Source organism: Indicator indicator, chromosome 9, assembly GCF_027791375.1.
Source record: "Indicator indicator isolate 239-I01 chromosome 9, UM_Iind_1.1, whole genome shotgun sequence".
Taxonomy (NCBI): Eukaryota; Metazoa; Chordata; class Aves; order Piciformes; family Indicatoridae; genus Indicator; species Indicator indicator.
The window spans coordinates 202,592-221,334 of NC_072018.1; the positions used below are offsets into that span (position 1 = coordinate 202,592).

At 55.3% G+C, this 18,743-nt stretch overlaps 1 protein-coding gene across 1 annotated transcript in view; it reads left to right on the forward strand.

The window, feature by feature from the left end:
* The first annotated feature begins 9,102 nt into the window (after positions 1–9,102).
* Positions 9,103–18,743, forward strand: part of CHGB (chromogranin B) — a 56,492-nt gene continuing 46,851 nt past the window's right edge. Inside the window, exons 1-2 of the mRNA XM_054383723.1 lie at positions 9,103–9,120; positions 11,527–11,693. Of these exons, the coding sequence (XP_054239698.1) occupies positions 11,531–11,693 (163 nt within the window). The 5' untranslated portion in view covers positions 9,103–9,120; positions 11,527–11,530. The remainder of the gene's footprint in view (positions 9,121–11,526; positions 11,694–18,743) is intronic.

Below are 18,743 nucleotides of genomic sequence, written 5' to 3' on the forward strand. Positions count from 1 at the left end.
CAGCCTCACACCAAAGAAGTTTCTCCTCGTGTTGAGCTGAAATCTTCCATGTTTAAACTTGTACCTGTTGTTCCTTGGCTTATTGCTGTGCACCACCCAAAAGATCCTGGCCCCCTGCACTTGACCCCCAGCCCTCAGCTATTGATAGATATTGATCAGATCCCTCTCAGCCTTCTCTTCTCCAGTCTAAACAGCCCCAGGGCTCTCAGTCTCTCTTCACAGGGAAGATGCTCAAGTCCCCAAATCATCCTTGTGGCTCTCCATTGGACTCTCTCCAGCAGGTCTCTGTCTTTCTTGAACTGAGGAGCCTAAAACTGAATGCTGTATTCCAGATGAAAAATTGCTTTGAGCACACAGCTTAACAGACTCTCCAGGATCTGCTATGAGGCTGGCCTGAGGGAGCTGGGGGTGTGCAGCCTGGATAAGGCTTCAGGGGGACCTCAGAACTACCTTCCAATAGCTGCAGGGATCCTGCAGGAAAGCTGCAGAGGGATTTTTCCTGAGGGTGTCTGGAGACAGGCCAAGGGGGAATGGTTTGAAGCTGAGGCAGAGCAGGGTCAGACTGGAGCTGAGGGAGAAGTTCTTCAGGGTGAGGGTGGTGAGACTCTGGCACAGGCTGCCCAGGGAGGCTGTGGCTGCCTCCTCCCTGGGGGTGTTCAAGGCCAGGCTGGATGAGGCCTTGAGCAGCTGAGTCTAGCTGAGAGGTATCCCTGCCCATGGCAGGGGGGTTGGGGCAGATGATCTCTGAGGTCCCTTCCAACCTGAGCCACTCTATGATCAGGGAACTTGGAGATGCTCTGTGGGTGTCTGCTGCTGTAAGGCACATTTTATGTCTTTTGCATCCATGTTATGTCTTTTGCTGCAATTTCCATGGTGTGGAACATGGTATGAACACAAAGGACACAGCTGGAGGTGAAGGGATGATGGTCATGCAAAAAGTCACCTGAGAATGCTAGGTGCCTTACCTTCTATGGGATGCTGGGGTGGTGGAAAAGAGCTTTTCTTCCAGCCTTCCTCTGCCCTTGCCTATTTGCAGTACCCAGCAGCAAACCTCACTGGTCTGGAAGCAGTGGGGTTGAGCTGCCAGCTGCAGTTTCTCATCCCATGGATGTGAAGGGCTGTTTCTCATGTTGGCTTGCCTGAAGCCCCCAGAACACTCATTCCTGGGGTAACTGCATGAGGCTTTTCCAAGAGCAGAGCCCACCAAGACACTGTCAGCAGGGCATGAACATGAATCCAGCCCAGCCTGGTCCCCCAGCCTTTTTGAGTGGCAGACCCCAGAGCTGGGAAGTAAATCACATTGCAAAGAGCAGGTCTGAGCACACTGATGTGGAGTCTTGCTTGCAGTTTTGAGCACAAGAGGCTGCTGTGCTGGCAGGAAGTGAACTCAACACACTTCAGAATGCAGACTCCAAACTCTGAATCAATCATTTCTACTAAACAACAGAACATCTTTGTATTGTTCAGTGGTGAGAAAATCAGCCTTGTTTGTATCTCCTTCCCATCCCTTCTGCCCTGGGCACTTCCTGCTGAGAAGAAGCTACTCAGCCATTACTCTGTTTTCAAGCACTCAAAGCACTTGGAGCTATTGTGAAAGAAGGGAGCATACAGAGTTGCTCCCCTGTGGTGTGGCAGTGGGAAAGCCCTGAAAAGCCCTGAATTTTCTACTTCTGCTGTTTATGACAGCAGAGTTTTTTTCTTGGTGCTACATAATAAGGTTTGAAGACATTAAGTGGACAGCTACAAATGAGCTTCAATGACATGGAACTGTGCAGCCTGACTCTGGCCCTGACACTGGCACCACCCTGAAGACTCACACTGCAGCAGCCAGAAAATGCATTTCCTTGTCCCCACGTTCCCTTTAATGTCTTTATCCATGATCTGTTTGAGTGGCTCCAGGCACTCTCAGTCAGCTTGCAGATGGCACTGAGCTGGGAGGGAGTGCAGAGCTGCTGGAAGCTAGGAAGGCTCTGCAGAGAGACCTGCACAGGCTGCAGCCATGGGATGAGATCCAACAAGGCCAAGGGCCAGTGGGAGGAGATCCAACAAGGCCAAGGGCTGGGTCCTGCTCTTGGGCCACAACAACCCCAGGAAGGCTGCAGGCTTGGGGCAGAGGGGCTGGAAAGTGCCCAGCAGAGCAAGGCCTGGGGGTGTTGGTGGGCAGCTGGCTGGAGAGGAGCCAGGGGGTGCCCAGGTGGGCAAGGAGGCCACCAGCAGCCTGGCCTGGAGCAGCAATGGTGTGGGCAGCAGGAGCAGGGCAGGGATTGTCCTCCTGCACTCAGCACTGGGGAGGCCACAGCTGGAGTGCTGGGGGCAGCTTTGGGACCCTGACTGCAAGAAGGACACTGAGGGGTTGGAGAGGGTGCAGAGAAGGGCAAGGAAGGTGGGGAAGGGTCTGGAGAAGAGGGCTGGGGAGGAGCAGCTGAGGGAGCTGGGGGTGTTTGGTGTGGAGAAGAGGAGGCTGAGGGGAGACCTCATTGCTCTCTACAGCTCCCTGAGAGGAGGCTGGAGCCAGGTGGGGCTTGGGCTCTGCTCCCTAGTGTAAGGAAAAATTAATCTGATTTAGAAGTTCCTGTTCACAACGGAGACAGAGGAGTCTTGTAAGACTTTATTCAAATAAAGGGAGAGTCCAGGGGACAGTTCCCTGTGGGGTCTCTCAAATTGCTGGGAGACACAGCTCCCCTTTAATCCTGAATTCCTGGATGCGAATTCCCCTCTCCCTTTCCCCCTTGGCTAAGGTACTCAGCATTTACAGTCTGTCCTGAAATGCCTACTACATGTCCCCCTTCACATGCAACCCCCCTGCACCATACATCCTATGTTCATTTCAATGAGGCTCTTCACTTCTCTGGGTGGAGAAGTTCATATTCAGGAGTCTCTGAAGCCTGCACTCTCTCCTAACAGTTCAGCAGTTCAGGCTGTGTCCAGTGACTGTCATCTTCTGACAGACCCCTCCTGATTTACAGCAAGGTTCAAGAGAAGGTACCTAGCAGGGCCCCCTTTGTTGTTACACATAAATAACCTGTCTGCTTCCTCCATTTCTCTTCCAACTCCCTCTTAGACAATTCTTCCTTTGTAAAGACACTGCCTACTCTTAATCCCATCACTAGGAACAGGTGGAAAGAGGAAATGGCCTCAGGTTGCCCCAAGGGAGGTTTAGGTTGGAGATTAGAAAAAACTTCTTGGCTGAAAGGGTTCTCATAAGCCTGGCAGAGGCTGCCCAGGGAGGTGGTTGAATGCCCATCCCTGGAGGTGTTTGAAAGAGGCAGAGCTGTGGTGCTGAGGGCCATGGCTCAGCCCCAGCCCTGGCAGAGCTAGAGGAAGGCTGGGTTGGATGAGCTCAGAGGGCTTTTCCATTTGAAACAATTCTGTGTGTGACTCTCAGCACTCTGATGTGGGCTTGAATTCTGTGTTTCCAGGCTTTGCTGTCCCTTCTGCTTTCATCAGCCTGGGACAGGGCTGCTGGTGTTGTCTTCCCCTATGCCTTAGCAGGCCTGCAGTGATAAGAAGGAGCATGGCAGTCACTTACAGACCTGCCTTGACCACTGCAGGCAGACTCTCTCTGGATGCTATAATGCAGCCTGCTGGGAATAAATGGAAAGAGGGTAGATCCCAGTGGCAGGGGGAGCAGGGAGCAGTAATCTGGTAGCAGGGCACAGAACCTCTGCCTTCTGGAGGAAAATAAAGATGAGTTCAAAGATTTGGTTGTCCACCTAACAGGACAAACAGGAACTGCTAAGCTGGAGACATTTGTTTGTGAGCACTGTGGCTTCCTTGGCAGTTGTGCCTGCTGCAGCTCCCTCCCTGATGCCAGCAGGACTTGCCAGTGATGTCCTCTACTTCCAGAGATCTTCCAATGGCAGACATCTGGGATGATCCAGTGCGATGAATGGACAGAGATGGCTCTTTTCCAGATGCTGTAACAGTGGCTGTGCTCCCAGAGCTAAACAAAGCACATCTGCTGGTGGTTTGCATGTCTCAGCTCAGCTCCACCCATGCTCCCTGTAAGCAAATGAGCTGCTTGGGCTGCTGCCTTCCAGCTGCTAGGAAAGGTGCCACCCACTCCACAGTTCTTGGGGACAGAGAGAGAATGACAAGAGAATGACAAGAGTGTAGCCAGCAGGTCAAGGGAGGTTATTCTGCCCTGTGCTCAGCACTGCTCAGGCCACACCTTGAGTGCTGTGTCCAGTTCTGGGCTCCTCAATTCAAGAGAGATGTTGAGATGCTGGAAGGTGTCCAGAGAAGGGCAGCAAGGCTGGGGAGGGGTCTGGAGCACAGCCCTGTGAGGAGAGGCTGAGGGAGCTGGGGGTGTTTAGCCTGGAGAAGAGGAGGCTCAGGGCAGACCTCATTGCTCTCTACAACTGCCTGAAGGGAGGCTGTAGCCAGGTGGGGGTTGGGCTCTGCTCCCAGGCACCCAGCACCAGAACAAGAGGACACAGTCTCAAGCTGTGCCAGGGGAGGTCTAGGCTGGGTGTTAGGAGGAAGTTCTTCACAGAGAGAGAGATTTGCCCTTGGGATGTGCTGCCCAGGGAGGTGGTGGAGTCCCTGTCCCTGGAGATGTTCAGGAGAAGCCTGGATGAGGCACTCAGTGCCATGGTCTGGTTGATTGGATAGGGCTTGGTAACAGGCTGGACTGGAGGATCTTGGAAGTATCTTCCAACCTGGTTCATTCTGTGATTCTAAGATAGCTTGGCACCAGAGCAGGGTCTGGGTTTATTGACAGCTCAGGGGGTAGCTAGGGATGCACAGAATGGCTTGGGTTGGAAGGGACCTGGAAGACCATCCAGTTCCAACTCCTCTGCCATGGGCAGGGACATCTCACCCTAGACCAGGCTGCTCAAGGCTCTGTCCATCCTGGCCTTGAACACTTTGAGGGAGGGGGCATCCACATCATTCATTCTGGGAAACTGTTTAAAGAGTTAGCACATGCCCCCACAGCTATTTGGAATAGATTTGTCACTGCCCTGGTGGGCATGAGGCACCCAACTCTTGTACTGGGCAGATCAATGACCTTGATCAAAGGACTTCAGCTCTTTGGGATTTGGTTCCTGTCTGAATGTGAAACAGGGTAAATGAAGCAGTTTTGACAGCAGACCTTCATCACTCTGCCCTGCTGAGACCACACCTGAAGACTGTGTCCAGTTTTGGGCTCCCCAGTTCAAGAGAGACAGAGACCTGCTGGAGAGAGTCCAATGGAGAGCCATGAGGATCACTGGGGGACTGGAACATCTCCCCTGTGAAGAGAGACTGAGAGCCCTGGGGCTGTTTAGTCTGGAGAAGAGAAGGCTGAGAGGGATCTGATCAATGTCTATCAATAGCTGAGGGCTGGGGGTCAGGAGGGAGGGGACAGGGACAGGCTCTGCTCAGTTGTGCTCTGGGATAGGCCAAGGGGCAATGGATGGAAACTGCAGCACAGGAGGTTCCACCTCAACAGGAGGAGGAACTTCTTCCCTGGGAGGGTCCCAGAGGCCTGGAGCAGGCTGCCCAGAGAGGTTGTGGAGTCTCCTTCTCTGGAGCCTTCCCAGCCCTGTCTGGATGTGTTCCTGTGTGCCCTGTGCTGGATTCTCTGGTCCTGCTCTGGCAGGGGGCTTGGACTGGAAGATCTCCAGAGGTCCCTTCCAACCCCTAACATCCTGTGAGCCTGGGCACCAGCACTGCAGAACACAGTCATGGTGCCACGTGCCAGAGGGACAGGTATGACCCAGTGTGGTTGTGTGGTTTGTATCCTAGTTCCAAGCAGGGTTTGTACAGCTCCCTGCACGCTGCCTGTTCAACTCCTCAGTGCTGTGTGGGGGAGCATGGACACCTTCAGTGTGGCCCCCAAAGGCCTCATGTTTGCTTGACCTCCATACAAATCACAGAATCACAGATCAAGCTACATCTGGGTAGGTTTAGACTGGACAGTAGGAAGAAATTTTTCCTAGCAAGAGGGATTGGAATGAGCTGCCCAGCAAGGTGGCTGAGTCCCCAGGCCTGGAGGTGTTTCAAGGTGGTTTGGATGTGGTGCTTGGGGCTATGGTTCAGGGGTGAGCCTTGCAGGGTAGGGTCAGTGGTTGGACTTGGTGCTCCTGAGGGGCTCTTCCAACCTGAATGTTTCCGTGATTCTGTCTTTTAGATACCTCCAGGGATGGTGACTCTATCAGTGCCTTGGGCAGCCTGGGCCAGCCTTTGAGAACCCTTTCAAGTCAAGAAGCTTCTTCTACTCTCCAACTTAAACCTCCCCTGAGGAAAGTCGACGCCATTTCCTCTCATCCTATCACCTGACACTGGGAGCAGAGCCCAACCCCCAGCCGGCTCCAGCCTCCTCTCAGAGAGCTGCAGAGAGCAGTGAGCTCTGTCCTCAGTCTCCTCTCCTCCAGACTGAACACCCCCTGCTCCCTCCGCTGCTCCTCACCAGACCCCCGGGACGCCCCAGCCCAGTGCCCGCAGGGGCGGCGTTCAGCCCGCGCAGCGCTCTGCCCGGTGCGGCGGGAGGCGGGCGCTGGGTGAGCGTGGGCTCCGCCAGGCGCCCCCGGGCTCCGCCAGGCCTCCCCGCTCCCGGAGCGCCGTCTGCGGGCCTGCTCCGGCCGCACTGCCCGCCGCCACGAAGGCTCTGCCTGCTTCAGCTCCTCCTTCGCCTCCATGGCGGCGGGCGGCCCGCAGCGGCGAGTGCGCAGGAGGAGGAGGGCCTGAGGGGAGCTGCGAGGGGACGCTCCGGACGAGCCTCCGACTTTCTCTTTCCCTTTCCCTTTCCCTCCAGCCCAGTGTTCTGCTGAGCTTCCCCGGAAGTGGCGGGGGAGCGCCGGCGGCAGCCGTGGGGAGAGATCTGGTGTGGGGGGAGTCATGGTGAGGCTGTAGTGGGGTCTGATGTGGGGGGAGTCATGGTGAGGCTGTAGTGGGGTCTGGTGTGGGGGGAGTCATGGTGAGGCTGTAGTGGGGTCTGGTGTGGGGGGAGTCATGGTGAGGCTGTAGTGGGGTCTGGTGTGGGGGCAGTCATGGTGAGGCTGTAGTGGGGCAGTCATGGTGTGGGGGGAGTCATGGTGAGGCTGCAGTGGGGTCTGGTGTGGGGGCAGTCATGGTGAGGCTGTAGTGGGGCAGTCATGGTGTGGGGCAGTCATGGTGAGGCTGTAGTGGGGTCTGGTGTGGGGGCAGTCATGGTGAGGCTGTAGTGGGGTCTGGTGTGGGGGCAGTCATGGTGAGGCTGTAGTGGGGTCTGGTGTGGGGCAGTCATGGTGAGGCTGTAGTGGGGTCTGGTGTGGGGCAGTCATGGTGAGGCTGTAGTGGGGTCTGGTGTGGGGGGAGTCATGGTGAGGCTGTAGTGGGGTCTGGTGTGGGGCAGTCATGGTGAGGCTGCAGTGGGGTCTGGTGTGGGGCAGTCATGGTGAGGCTGTAGTGGGGTCTGATGTGGGGGGAGTCATGGTGAGGCTGTAGTGGGGTCTGGTGTGGGGCAGTCATGGTGAGGCTGTAGTGGGGTCTGGTGTGGGGCAGTCATGGTGAGGCTGTAGTGGGGTCTGGTGTGGGGGGAGTCATGGTGAGGCTGTAGTGGGGTCTGGTGTGGGGCAGTCATGGTGAGGCTGCAGTGGGGTGTGGTGTGGGGCAGTCATGGTGAGGCTGTAGTGGGGTCTGGTGTGGGGCAGTCATGGTGAGGCTGTAGTGGGGTCTGGTGTGGGGGGAGTCATGGTGAGGCTGCAGTGGGGTCTGGTGTGGGGCAGTCATGGTGAGGCTGTAGTGGGGTCTGGTGTGGGGCAGTCATGGTGAGGCTGCAGTGGGGTCTGGTGTGGGGCAGTCATGGTGAGGCTGCAGTGGGGTCTGGTGTGGGGCAGTCATGGTGAGGCTGTAGTGGGGTCTGGTGTGGGGCAGTCATGGTGAGGCTGTAGTGGGGTCTGGTGTGGGGGGAGTCATGGTGAGGCTGCAGTGGGGTCTGGTGTGGGGGGAGTCATGGTGAGGCTGCAGTGGGGTCTGGTGTGGGGCAGTCATGGTGAGGCTGTAGTGGGGTCTGGTGTGGGGCAGTCATGGTGAGGCTGCAGTGGGGTCTGGTGTGGGGCAGTCGTGGTGAGGCTGCAGTGGGGTCTGGTGTGGGGCAGTCATGGTGAGGCTGCAGTGGGGCAGTCATGGTGTGGGGCAGTCATGGTGAGGCTGTAGTGGGGCAGTCATGGTGTGGGGCAGTCATGGTGAGGCTGCAGTGGGGTCTGGTGTGGGGCAGTCATGGTGAGGCTGCAGTGGGGTCTGGTGTGGGGGGAGTCATGGCGGGGCTGGGGCTGCCCTGCGTTGCTCTTGCTCCTCTTCGTGCTGGGGGAGCAGGTTTGGCAATACTGAGGTGTCTGTGCTTGCAGGATGGGAGTGAGGCTGGGAGGAAGAGAACCTCCTCTGCTGTGTCTCCCAGAGCAGGCAGGCAGGTTAGTGCCTGGCACCCAGCACCTTGCCCCTCGCACACCTGCAGGATGTGTTTGGGCAGTCTCTGGCACCAGCACAATGGCACTGGTTGAGGGTGGCCCAGAGGAAAATCCGCTTTTGTCCAAAAAAAAATATCTGTTTGTCCTGGTTATTCACTGCAGATAACGATGTGATGACAGAGGTAGGAAACAGGCTTTGGGTTTGCTGCACGGGCTGGGTTACGTGGCCGCCTGAGAACACGTTTGCTGCTGGAGGTTATCCAAGCACTGCTAGATAAACCTGCTGGGGCAATACCTGCTCCTTTGGAGGGGAGGAGGAGGCCAGCTGGAATCCTCTGCTCTGCTTGGTCCATTTTGAATAAGCCCACCTGGCATCTGCTTGTGAAGAAAGCCTTGGCTTTATTTCTAGAGCCTGTTTCCAGGAGCCTGTTTCCCCAGAGGTTTGAGGGCATTGCTAGATAGGCTGTTTCTGATTCCTAGGAAAGGCTTTTCTCTGTACCAGACCCGAGAGGAGCAGTGGCATCCCTGATGGCTGGCTGTTGGCATATGCTGGCGTGCTTTGGAAGGTCGCACTGGCCACAAGCCCTGTCAGCTGGTGTGAGTCACCTCACTGACCTGTTTGCTTCATTCCAGGCAGCTGGGAGTGACAAACCATGGAGGAGGAAGGTGGGGATCCCGAAGCAATAGCAGACTGTTTGCTCCCAGACTCTCTCCAAGGAGACTGCTCCCACGTCAGTGCTGCTCCCAGGTATGGCACAACCCTGAAAGCCTGGGGCTTATCCTCACAAACAAGGCTCCCTATCAGTTTTGGGAGTAGGACTGCTGTACACCTTGGCTTAGGAGGACTAAAGGAAACTGGGCTCAGCCAGATCATAGAATTATAGAACGGTCTGGGTTGGAAGGGACCTCCAAAGCTCATCCAACCCCCTCTGCACTCAGCAGGGACATCCTCCACTAGAGCAGGTTGCCCACAGCCCTGTCCAGCCTCTCCTTGAATATCTCCAGGGACAGGGCCCCAACCACCTCCCTGGGCAACCTGTTGCAGTGTTCCAGCAGCCTCCTGCTGCAGAACTTCTTCCTCACATCCAATCTCAATCTGCTCTGCTCCAGTTTGAAGCCATTGCCCCTGGTCCTGTCCCTGCAGGCCTTTGGGATCAGTCCCTCTGCAGCCTTCTTGTAGCTCCCTTCAGGTCCTGGCAGGCTGCTATTGGTCTCCCTGGAGCCTTCTCTTCTCCAGGCTGAACACCCCCAGCTCCCTCAGCCTGTCCTTGTAGCATCACATGGCTGCACATGCTGTTTACCCTGGCATGGCAACACCAGGAAGGAGGTCAGTGCAGGCAGCTGGCAGAGACAGCTGTCACAGCCAGCACCTCCACTCTGTTGCTTGATCAGTTAGCCTTCTGCAAAGGTCAGAGGTGCATCTGGCCTACACACAAGCACCCAAGGAGTGATGGGATTAAAAAAGAAAATCTGCATGGGGGAATTTACTTCATTTTTCAGTACCAATCCCTTCTAGGGTTTTCTTTGGCCCCTGTGGCTGTACCATTCCTCAGTACCCCCTAGATCAGAGTGTGTTGCCTTTTTACTTTTCTAGAAGAGGAAAGAAATGTGAGCCTGCAGGGTCCCAAGCCATTGCTTGGCTGCTAGATCTGGTTCCTGTCTCCTTTCACTCTTTAGCAAAATATCTAGAGAAAGGCAGGTTTAGGTTAGACTTTAGGAAGAAGTTCTTCACCATGAGGGTGGTGAGACACTGGCACAGGATGAGCAGGGAGGCTGTGGATGCCCCCTCCCTGGAGGGAGGCTGGATGAGGCCTTGAGCAGCCTGGGCTGGTGGGAAGTCCCCCATAACATCCTCCCAGAAAAGCTCAGGAGTTGCAGCATGGAAGGCTGCCCAGGGAGGTGGATGCAAAGTGGCTCCAGAGCAGAGCTCAGAGGGTCATCAGCAGTGGCAGAGAGTCAGCTTGGAGGCCTGTGGCCAGTGGTGTCCCCCAGGGATCAGTACTGGGTCCAGTCTTGTTCAGTATCTTCATCAACAACCTGGCTGAGGGCATTGAGAGTCCCCTCAGCAAGTTCCTGATGATACCAAACTGGGGGTGCTGGCTGACACCCCTCAGGCTGTGCTGCCATCCAGTGAGAGCTGGACAGGCTGAGAGCTGGCTGCAGGCAAACCTCATGAGGTTCAATAAGGACAAGTGCAGGGTCCTGCATCTGGGGAGAAATAACAGCAGGCACCAGGACAGGTTAGAGGCTGCCCTGCTGGAGAGCAGCTCCATGGAGAAAGACCTTGGAGTGCTGGTGGGCAGCAAGATCTGCATGGGACAGCAATGTGCCCTTGTGGCCAAGAGAGCCAATGGGATCCTGGGGGGCAGCAAGAAAGGTGTCCAGCAGGGCTAGGGAAGTTCTCTTTCTCTCTATTCTGCCCTGGTGAGACCACCCCTGGAATGCTGTGTCCAGTTCTGGGCTCCCCAGGTCAAGAGGAACAGAGACCTGCTGGAGGGAATCCAAGGGAGAGCCAGGAGGATGATTTGGGGACTTGAGCATCTCCCCTGTGAAGAGAGACTGAGAACCCTGGGGGTGTTTAGTGTGGAGAGGAGAAGGCTGAGAGGGATCTGATCAATGTCTATCAATAGCTGAGGGCTGGGGGTCAAGTGGAGGGGGCCAGGCTCTTTTGGGGGGTGCACAGTGATGAGACAAGGAACCACAGGTTCAAACTTGAACAGAGAAGATTTCAGCTCAACATGAGGAGAAACTTCTTTGGTGTGAGGGTGACAGAGCCCTGGAACAGGCTGCCCAGGGGGGTTGTGGAGTCTCCTTCTCTGGAGCCTTTCCATCCCCACCTGGATGCATTCCTGTGCAGACTGCCCTGAGTCATGCTGCTCTGGCAGGGGGGTTGGACCTGATGATCTCTGGGGGTCCCTTCCAACCTCTGATGTACTGTGATACAGTGAAGTGTCCTTGCCCACGGCAGGGGGTTGGAACTGGATGAGCTTTGAGGTCCCCTCCAACCCAAGCCATCCTATCAGTGGATGAATCTAAACATGCTAGAGCAGCTCCTCTCAGCAGTGCAAAAATGCCAGAGCATTTCTGTTGACTTAGTGCTTGGATTTTCATACTCTGAACAGCCAGCTCAGTTGTATTCCTGTCTCTGCGGCAGGACTATGGAGGGAGAAGAGATGTCCCCAAGCCATCACTCAGAGGAGAGCAGTGTGTTGGACCTACCCTCTGTTGGTGACCTAGTGGAGCCCTTCCTGCCTCCACATGGGTCTGAGAGCAGCGAGGAGCTTTTTGGTTCTGGGGATACTTTTCCCTCTCCACCCACAGGTAAGAGCTTCTGCATTTTGCTCTGTCTTCAGGCAGGGCATTATCTCTTCAGACAGCGTGTCAGCTGACCGAGTAACTGGAGTCTGCTGCATCTGCCTTGTCCTCAAACACTGTTCAGCAGGACCACAGTCTGCTCCAGCTTGGCAGGTACAGTGTGAACTGTGACTTGATGAGACATGGCAGAGGAGCTCAAGTTCTGTCAACATTGATTCTTCAGAGGAAGAGACTTACCTGAACCAACCCACAGAGCAATCCTCCAGGCATCAATGTCTGCAGGGGAGCTGCAGGCAGGCTGGGGAGGGACTGTTGAGAAGGGCTTGGAGTGCTAGGCCCAGGGGCAGGGCTTTGAAAGTGGAGCAGGGCAGCTTGAGGTTGGAGCTGAGGAGGAAGTTGTGCCCAAGGAGAGTGGTGAGACACTGGCACAGGCTGCCCAGGGCTGTGCTTGAGGCCCCAGCCCTGGAGCCATCCAAGCTCAGCCTGGCTGTGTCCCTGTGCAGCCTGCTCTAGCTGGAGGTGTCCCTGCTGAGTGCAGGGGGGTTGGGCAAGATGCCCTTGGAGGCTCCCTCCCAACCTGATGCAGTCTGTGACTCTCTGAAATACTGTCTCAAATGCCCATAGTCAGGAAGTCATGTTTTTAAACTTGTCTTCTTCAAGTGCTTAGTAGGTATCTTCCAGATGTGAGCTCAGGATGTGACCTCTGCAGAAGATTAAGACAGTGAATGTTTGCTTGTGCTAACGATGTAAGCATGATGAGAAGTGCTTTAGTTCAGCTCCTGAGAGACAGCAGTTTCCTCACTCAAAGGAGAACTGATTCCTGCAGAAGCAGCCTTCTAGGCCAGCCACTAGTCCAGATTCTTAGGAGTGTGGTGTATCTGAGAAGGTGATGGGGTAGCTGACACATTCTGGTGACCACATTCCTCAGGCCAGGAAGTATGAATGCACAGCAAGAAGTGTGCAGTGGAAATGCCCTGGGCCAGCCAGGCTTCCTGCCATGAGTTCAGGCTGGCTGGGCTGCAGGCTGGAGTCAGTACATTTAATACCACAGAATCACAGAATGGTAGGGGATTGGAAAGGAACTCCAGAGATCATCCAGTCCAAGCCCCCTGCTGGAGCAGGGTCACCCAGGGCAGGGCACACAGGAACACAGCCAGGTGGGGCTGGAAAGGCTCCAGAGAAGGAAACCACAACCTCTCTGGGCAGCCTGCTCCAGGGTCCAGCACTCTCACCCCAAAGAAGTTTCTCCTTATGTTGAGGTGGAACCTCCTGGGTTGTTCCTTGTCCTATCACTGGGCACCACTGAAAAGAGCCTGGCACCTTCATCCTGACACTCACCCCTCAGTGTCCAGTACAGGGCCACAAAGATGCTGCAGGCAGTGGAACATCTTCCTGGGAGGAGAGCCTGAGGGAGCTGAGGGCTCTGGAGCTTGGAGAGGAGGAGCCTGAGGGTGAGCTCATTGCTGGTGCTAAAGATGTGCAGGGGGAGTGCCCAGAGGCTGGAGCCAGGCTCTGCTGGGGGATGCCCAATGCCAGCACAAGGGGCAGTGGTGGAAGCTGAGCCATAGGAAGTGCCATGGGAACAGGAGGAGAGATTTTGTCCCTGTGAGGGTGACAGAACACTGGAACAGGCTGCCCAAGGGGGCTGTGGAGTCTCCCTTTCTGGAGACACTCAAGACCTGCCTGCCTGTGTTGCTGTGTGCCCTGCCCTGGGTGCCCCTGCTCTGGCAGGGGGTTGGACTGGATGAGGTCCCTTCCAGCCCCTAGCACTCTGGGATTCTGTGATTTATAGACCTTGATCAGATCCCCTCTCCAGCCTTCTCCAGACTAAACAGCCCCAGTGCTCTCAGTCTTTGCTATCCTCCTAGTTCTCCACTGGACTCTCTCCAGCAGATACCTCTCTCTCTTGAACTGTGGAGCCCAAATCTGGGCACAGTGTTTCAGGTGTGGTCTCAGCAGGGCAGAGCAGAGGGGGAGGAGAACCTCCCCAGACCTGCTGGCCACACTTTTCTTGTCTAATGGGGGTAGAGTGGGAGACAAAATCTGATGAGCAAATAATATGTGGAGATGGTTTGTAAAGGCACCTGAGCAGGTAATGTCACTGGTGACATTCCTCATTGTTTGGAGTCCTAAGTAGTGTAAAGGCAGAGAGTTTGGCTTCTCTTTTTCCCTTGGCACTGGGGGGTTTACACCAGCCTAGTTCCAAGAAATGAGCTTGGAATTCAAAGGATGGCTTTCTTTCAGAGGGAATTCCACTCTTTGGCATGCTAACCAGGTATGAGCTAAGCCAGCTCTGTTGATGTTGACTACTTTCCTGTGCAGTTGTCCTCACCTGTAATTGTGGGGCACCCAGCACCACAAGAACATCTGCAGGTGCCAATCCTTGCTTTGGTTTTCCTGTGCAGAGCAGGAAGTGGCATGTCTTAACATTGCTAGTGATGCAAATCATTGAATTGTCAGGGGTGGAAGGGACCTCAAGGCTCAGCCAGTGCCAACCCCCCTGCCATGGGCAGGGACACCTCACACTACAGCAGGTTGCTCACAGCCACATCCAGCCTGGCTGCAAAAACCTCCAGGGATGAGGCTTCCACCACCTCCCTGGGCAACCTCTGCCAGGCTCTCACCACCCTTCTGGGGAACAACTTCTTCCTAACATCCAATCTCAATCTCCCCACTTCTACTTTTGCTCCATCCTCCCCAGTCCTATCCCTCCCTGAAACCCTCAAAAGTCCCTCCCCAGCTTTCTTGGAGCCCCCTTCAGATGCTGGAAGGCCACCAGAAGGTCTCCTGGGAGCCTTCTCCTCTCCAGCCTGCACAACCCCAACTCTCTCAGGCTGTCTCCAGAGCAGAGCAGCTCCAGCCCTCTGCTCATCCTCTTGGCCCTTCCCTGGACACCTTCCAGCCCCTCCAGAGCTTTCCTGGAACAGAGGCTCCAGAACTGGACACAGTGCACCATCCAGGTGGGGTCTCACCCCTTCTCTTGTAACCTGTGCCTGAAGCCATTCCCCAGCTCACATTCATCTTAGGGGAATAGTGGATCTGCTTGGAGGTTTTGCTTTGGGTTTTTTTGTGCCCAAGAAGTGGTGACTATCACTGGGAAGAATGCCCTGAGCAAGCTTTTTCTGCTGTCTTAGGAGCTTCCTCTAAGAGTGAGGCAGGCCAGAAGGCATTTGTCTGCTCAGGTTTCACAAGGCCTTTGTTGCAGGTATAATTTGTGGGTGCTGTCAGGCAGTTCTTGAGATGCCTGCAGGGTGACTTAGTTGCTCAAACCCCACTTGATGTGACTTGGGGCAGCTGGGCTTGCTTGCTGTGGTGAAGGTGATGCCCAGAGCTGTGTGGGCACTGAGTGTGCTGAGTGAGGCAGCAGGGCAGTGATGTGCATGGGAGGCAGGCAGCTCTCAACCCAAGTGACAGCATTGGGCAACTTGTTTACAGTGCTTGTGTGCAACAGGACCAAGCTGTGCTGAGAGGCCAGTTCCTGCCTCCTTGCTGTCTCCAAAACCCCCTGGTGTGAGCTGGGATTCCAAGTGTGCTGGGAAGGGCAGATTAGGCTCCTGAACCCTCTCCTTCTTCACTTGATTTAGTCTCCTTGCAGCTGAAACCACTTGGCAGTAACTGTCAAAGAATCACAGAATCAAGCAGGTTGGAAGAGACTTCCAAGACCATCAAGTCCAACTGATCACCCAACTCTAACTAATCAACCAGACCATGGCACTGAGTGCCTCATCCAGGCTCTTCTTAAACACCTCCAGGGTCACCGACCCAACCACCTCCCTGGGCAGCACATTCCCATGGCCAGTCTCTCTTTATGGGAAGAACTTTCTCCTCACCTCCAGCCCAAACCTCCCCTGCACAGCTTGAGACTGTGTCCTCTTGCTCTGGTGCTGGGTGCCTGGGAGCAGAGCCCAACCCCCACCTGGCTACAACCTCCCTTCAGGCAGTTGTAGAGAGCAATGAGGTCTGCCCTGAGCCTCCTCTTCTCCAGGCTAAACACCCCCAGCTCCCTCAGCCTCTCCTCACAGGGCTGTGCTCCAGACCCCTCCCCAGCCTTGCTGCCCTTCTCTGGACACCTTCCAGCATCTCAACATCTCTCTTGAATTGAGGAGCCCAGAACTGGACACAGCACTCAAGGTGTGGCCTGAGCAGTGCTGAGCACAGGGCAGGATGACTTCCCTGCTCCTGCTGGCCACACTGTTCCTGATGCAGGCCAGGATGCCATTGGCCTTCTTGGCCAGCTGGGCACACTGCTGGCTCCTGTTCAGCTGCTGTCACCCAGCACCCCCAGGTCCCTCTCTGCCTGGCTGCTCTCCAGCCACTCTGTCCCCAGCCTGTAGTTGTTGTGGCCAATGTGTGGAACCCAGAACTTAGATGTGTTAAATCTCATTCCCTCTCTGCTCCTGCAAGTGAAATAACAAACTTAGATCATGCTCTGACCATCTCAGTTCCTTTCCTCTTCTAACAGCCTCAAATCAATCTCATGCTCAATGAGGCTCTCTTTTCTGGTGCAGCTTTACCTTTCCAGGCCACTGAGCTTGGTCAGAGTGGCAGAAGAGGCAGGAGGATGGTTTTAGAAACAGTCTGCCTGTGTCAGATGTTCCTGGACAAGTAAGCTGTGTCAGACGTGTCTTGGGCAAGGAAGCTTCTTTGCTTCTTTCCTCATGAGACATTCTGAACTGCTGGTGTGACACAAGAGCAATTAGGGGATTGGTGATGCACCCCACAGTGTGACCAAAATCATAGAATCACAGAATTGTCCTTGAGGAAGGGACCTCAAGGCTCCTACAGTTCCAACCCCCCTGCCATGGGCAGGGACACCTCACACTCCAGCAGGTTGCTCACAGCCACATCCAGCCTGGCTGCAAAAACCTCCAGGGATGAGGCTTCCACCACCTCCCTGGGCAACCTCTGCCAGGCTCTCACCACCCTCATGGGGAACAACTTCTTCCTAACATCCAAACTGAATCTCCCCACTTCCACTTTTGCTCCATCCCCCCCACTCCTATCACTCCTTCACACCCTCAAAAGTCCCTCCCCAGCTTTCTTGGAGCCCCCTTCAGATCCTGGAAGGCCACAAGAAGGTCTCCTGGGAGCCTGTTCTTCTCCAGACTAAACAGCCCCAACTCTCTCAGTCCGTCCTCCTAGAAGAGGAGCTCGAGCCCTCTCCTCATCCTTTTGGCCCTTAAGAAGATCTCATCCTGGGTCTTAGGCAGGATGGCTGATGAGGTTTGTCATCAGGATTGATTGGCTTGGAAGGGACCTCAAAGGTCATCTAGTTCCAACCCCTTGCCATGGGCTGAGACACCTCCTGTTAGACCAGGTTGCTCAAGGTCCCATCCAACCAAACTGAAAAGATTTCAGTTAGGGGTGGGGATTTTCCTTACTGATTGAAGCACATTTCCAGAAGGCTGCCAGGTCTCTGGGAATGTGACATCTTCCTTAGGAGAGCTGCAGACTGACAGGACAGACTGTGTTTTCTGACCTCTGTCACCTGGACTGCACTGATCCATGGCCATGCCATGGATCTGGAGGTGTTCCTAGTGCCTGACTCACTCTTCCTATCAGCCTTCGAGAGGCTCCACACAGATAGTACCCCATTAGTGCTCAGGAAATGCTGGCAGGTGCTTTCAGCAGGTCAGCAAACAGTAGTCCTGTGGGAATGGTACTAAAGGTCTAATTATGTATAAATGTGCAGGAGGGAGGGTTCATAGAGGTTGGAAAGGACCTTGAAGATCTTCCAGTTCCAACCCCCTGCCATGGGCTGGGACACCTCCCACCTCCCACCAAGGCCTCATCCAGCCTGGCCTTGAACACCTCCAGGCAGGAGGCAGCCACAGCCTCCCTGGGCAGCCTGTGCCAGTGTCTCCCCACCCTCACTGGCAAGAATTTCTTCCTCATCTCCAGTCTCAATTTGCCCTCCTGAAGCTTCAATCCATTCCCTCTCCTCCTGTCACTCCCAGCCCTTGTCAAAAGTCCCTCCCCAGCTCTCCTGTAGTCCCTTCAGGTACTGTATGGCTGCTCTAAGGTCTCCCTGGAGCCTTCTCTTCCCCAGGCTGAACAGCCCCAACTCCCTCAGCCTGTCCCCACAGCAGAGGTTCTCCAGTCCTATAATCATCTTCATGGCCTCCTCTGGTCCAGGTCTCTCTTGTGGTCCATAGCTGGACACAGCCCTGCAGGTGAGGTCTCCCCAGAGCAGAGCAGAGGGGCAGGATCCTCTCTCTCCAGCTCTGGCCACGCTGCTTTGGCTGCAGCCCAGGCTGCCCTTGGCCTTCTGGCTCCTGTGATTCTGGAGAGATGGGGTGGTGAGGAAGACAGTGCACGGTGTGGCTGCAGAGAGCTGTGTCTGTCTAAGAGCTGGGTGGCTTTTAAGACCCCTGAGAAAAGCCATGCTGGGAGCTCAGATGTGTTCAACCCTCAGTTTCCTCTTCAGAAGCACCACTTCTGTGCCTGCAGTGTGCTTCAGTTTCGAGCCCAGCCTTAGCTCTGGTTCATTTTCATGGCCTGCCCTCACCTCTCAGGGCTGTCCCTGACCAACCTTCTTACTCCTGCTCCAAGGGCCATGTGAGGAGTCAGCTCATGGACCTGGCCCAGCTTTCTGGACAGCCATGTGAATGCCTGTGTGGAGGAGCTGGGGACAGGTGCTCTTTCTGGCAACGACACCAAAATACAGCTGTCTGCAACGTGGCCTGTCCCTCATGTGGGTCTCAGCCTTTCCAGGAGGCTGCTTTCTGCAGTGTGAACACTCTTTGCCCTTCTGGGCAGCCAGGCTGTAGGTTCTTTCCAATCAGTTGTGGCCTCTGTAGACATCCTTCAAAAGCAGCCCATTTGGAACCAGCCATGAGAGGCTGGGGGAGATGTGGCAGAGCTGATTGTGTGGAGACAGGGCTGAGCCTCTGAGAAGTCAGGGAGGCTGGGCCACAGCACTGCTGCTGGAATTGCTGCTCAGATCAAGAGGACACAAAGGGATCTCCCTTTGCAAAGAAAAGCTCTTGTGGCTTCTGGACTGGTGTGCTTGATTTGGGTCAGCCAAGGATGTATGTTTCCAACCTGGGAAGGAGG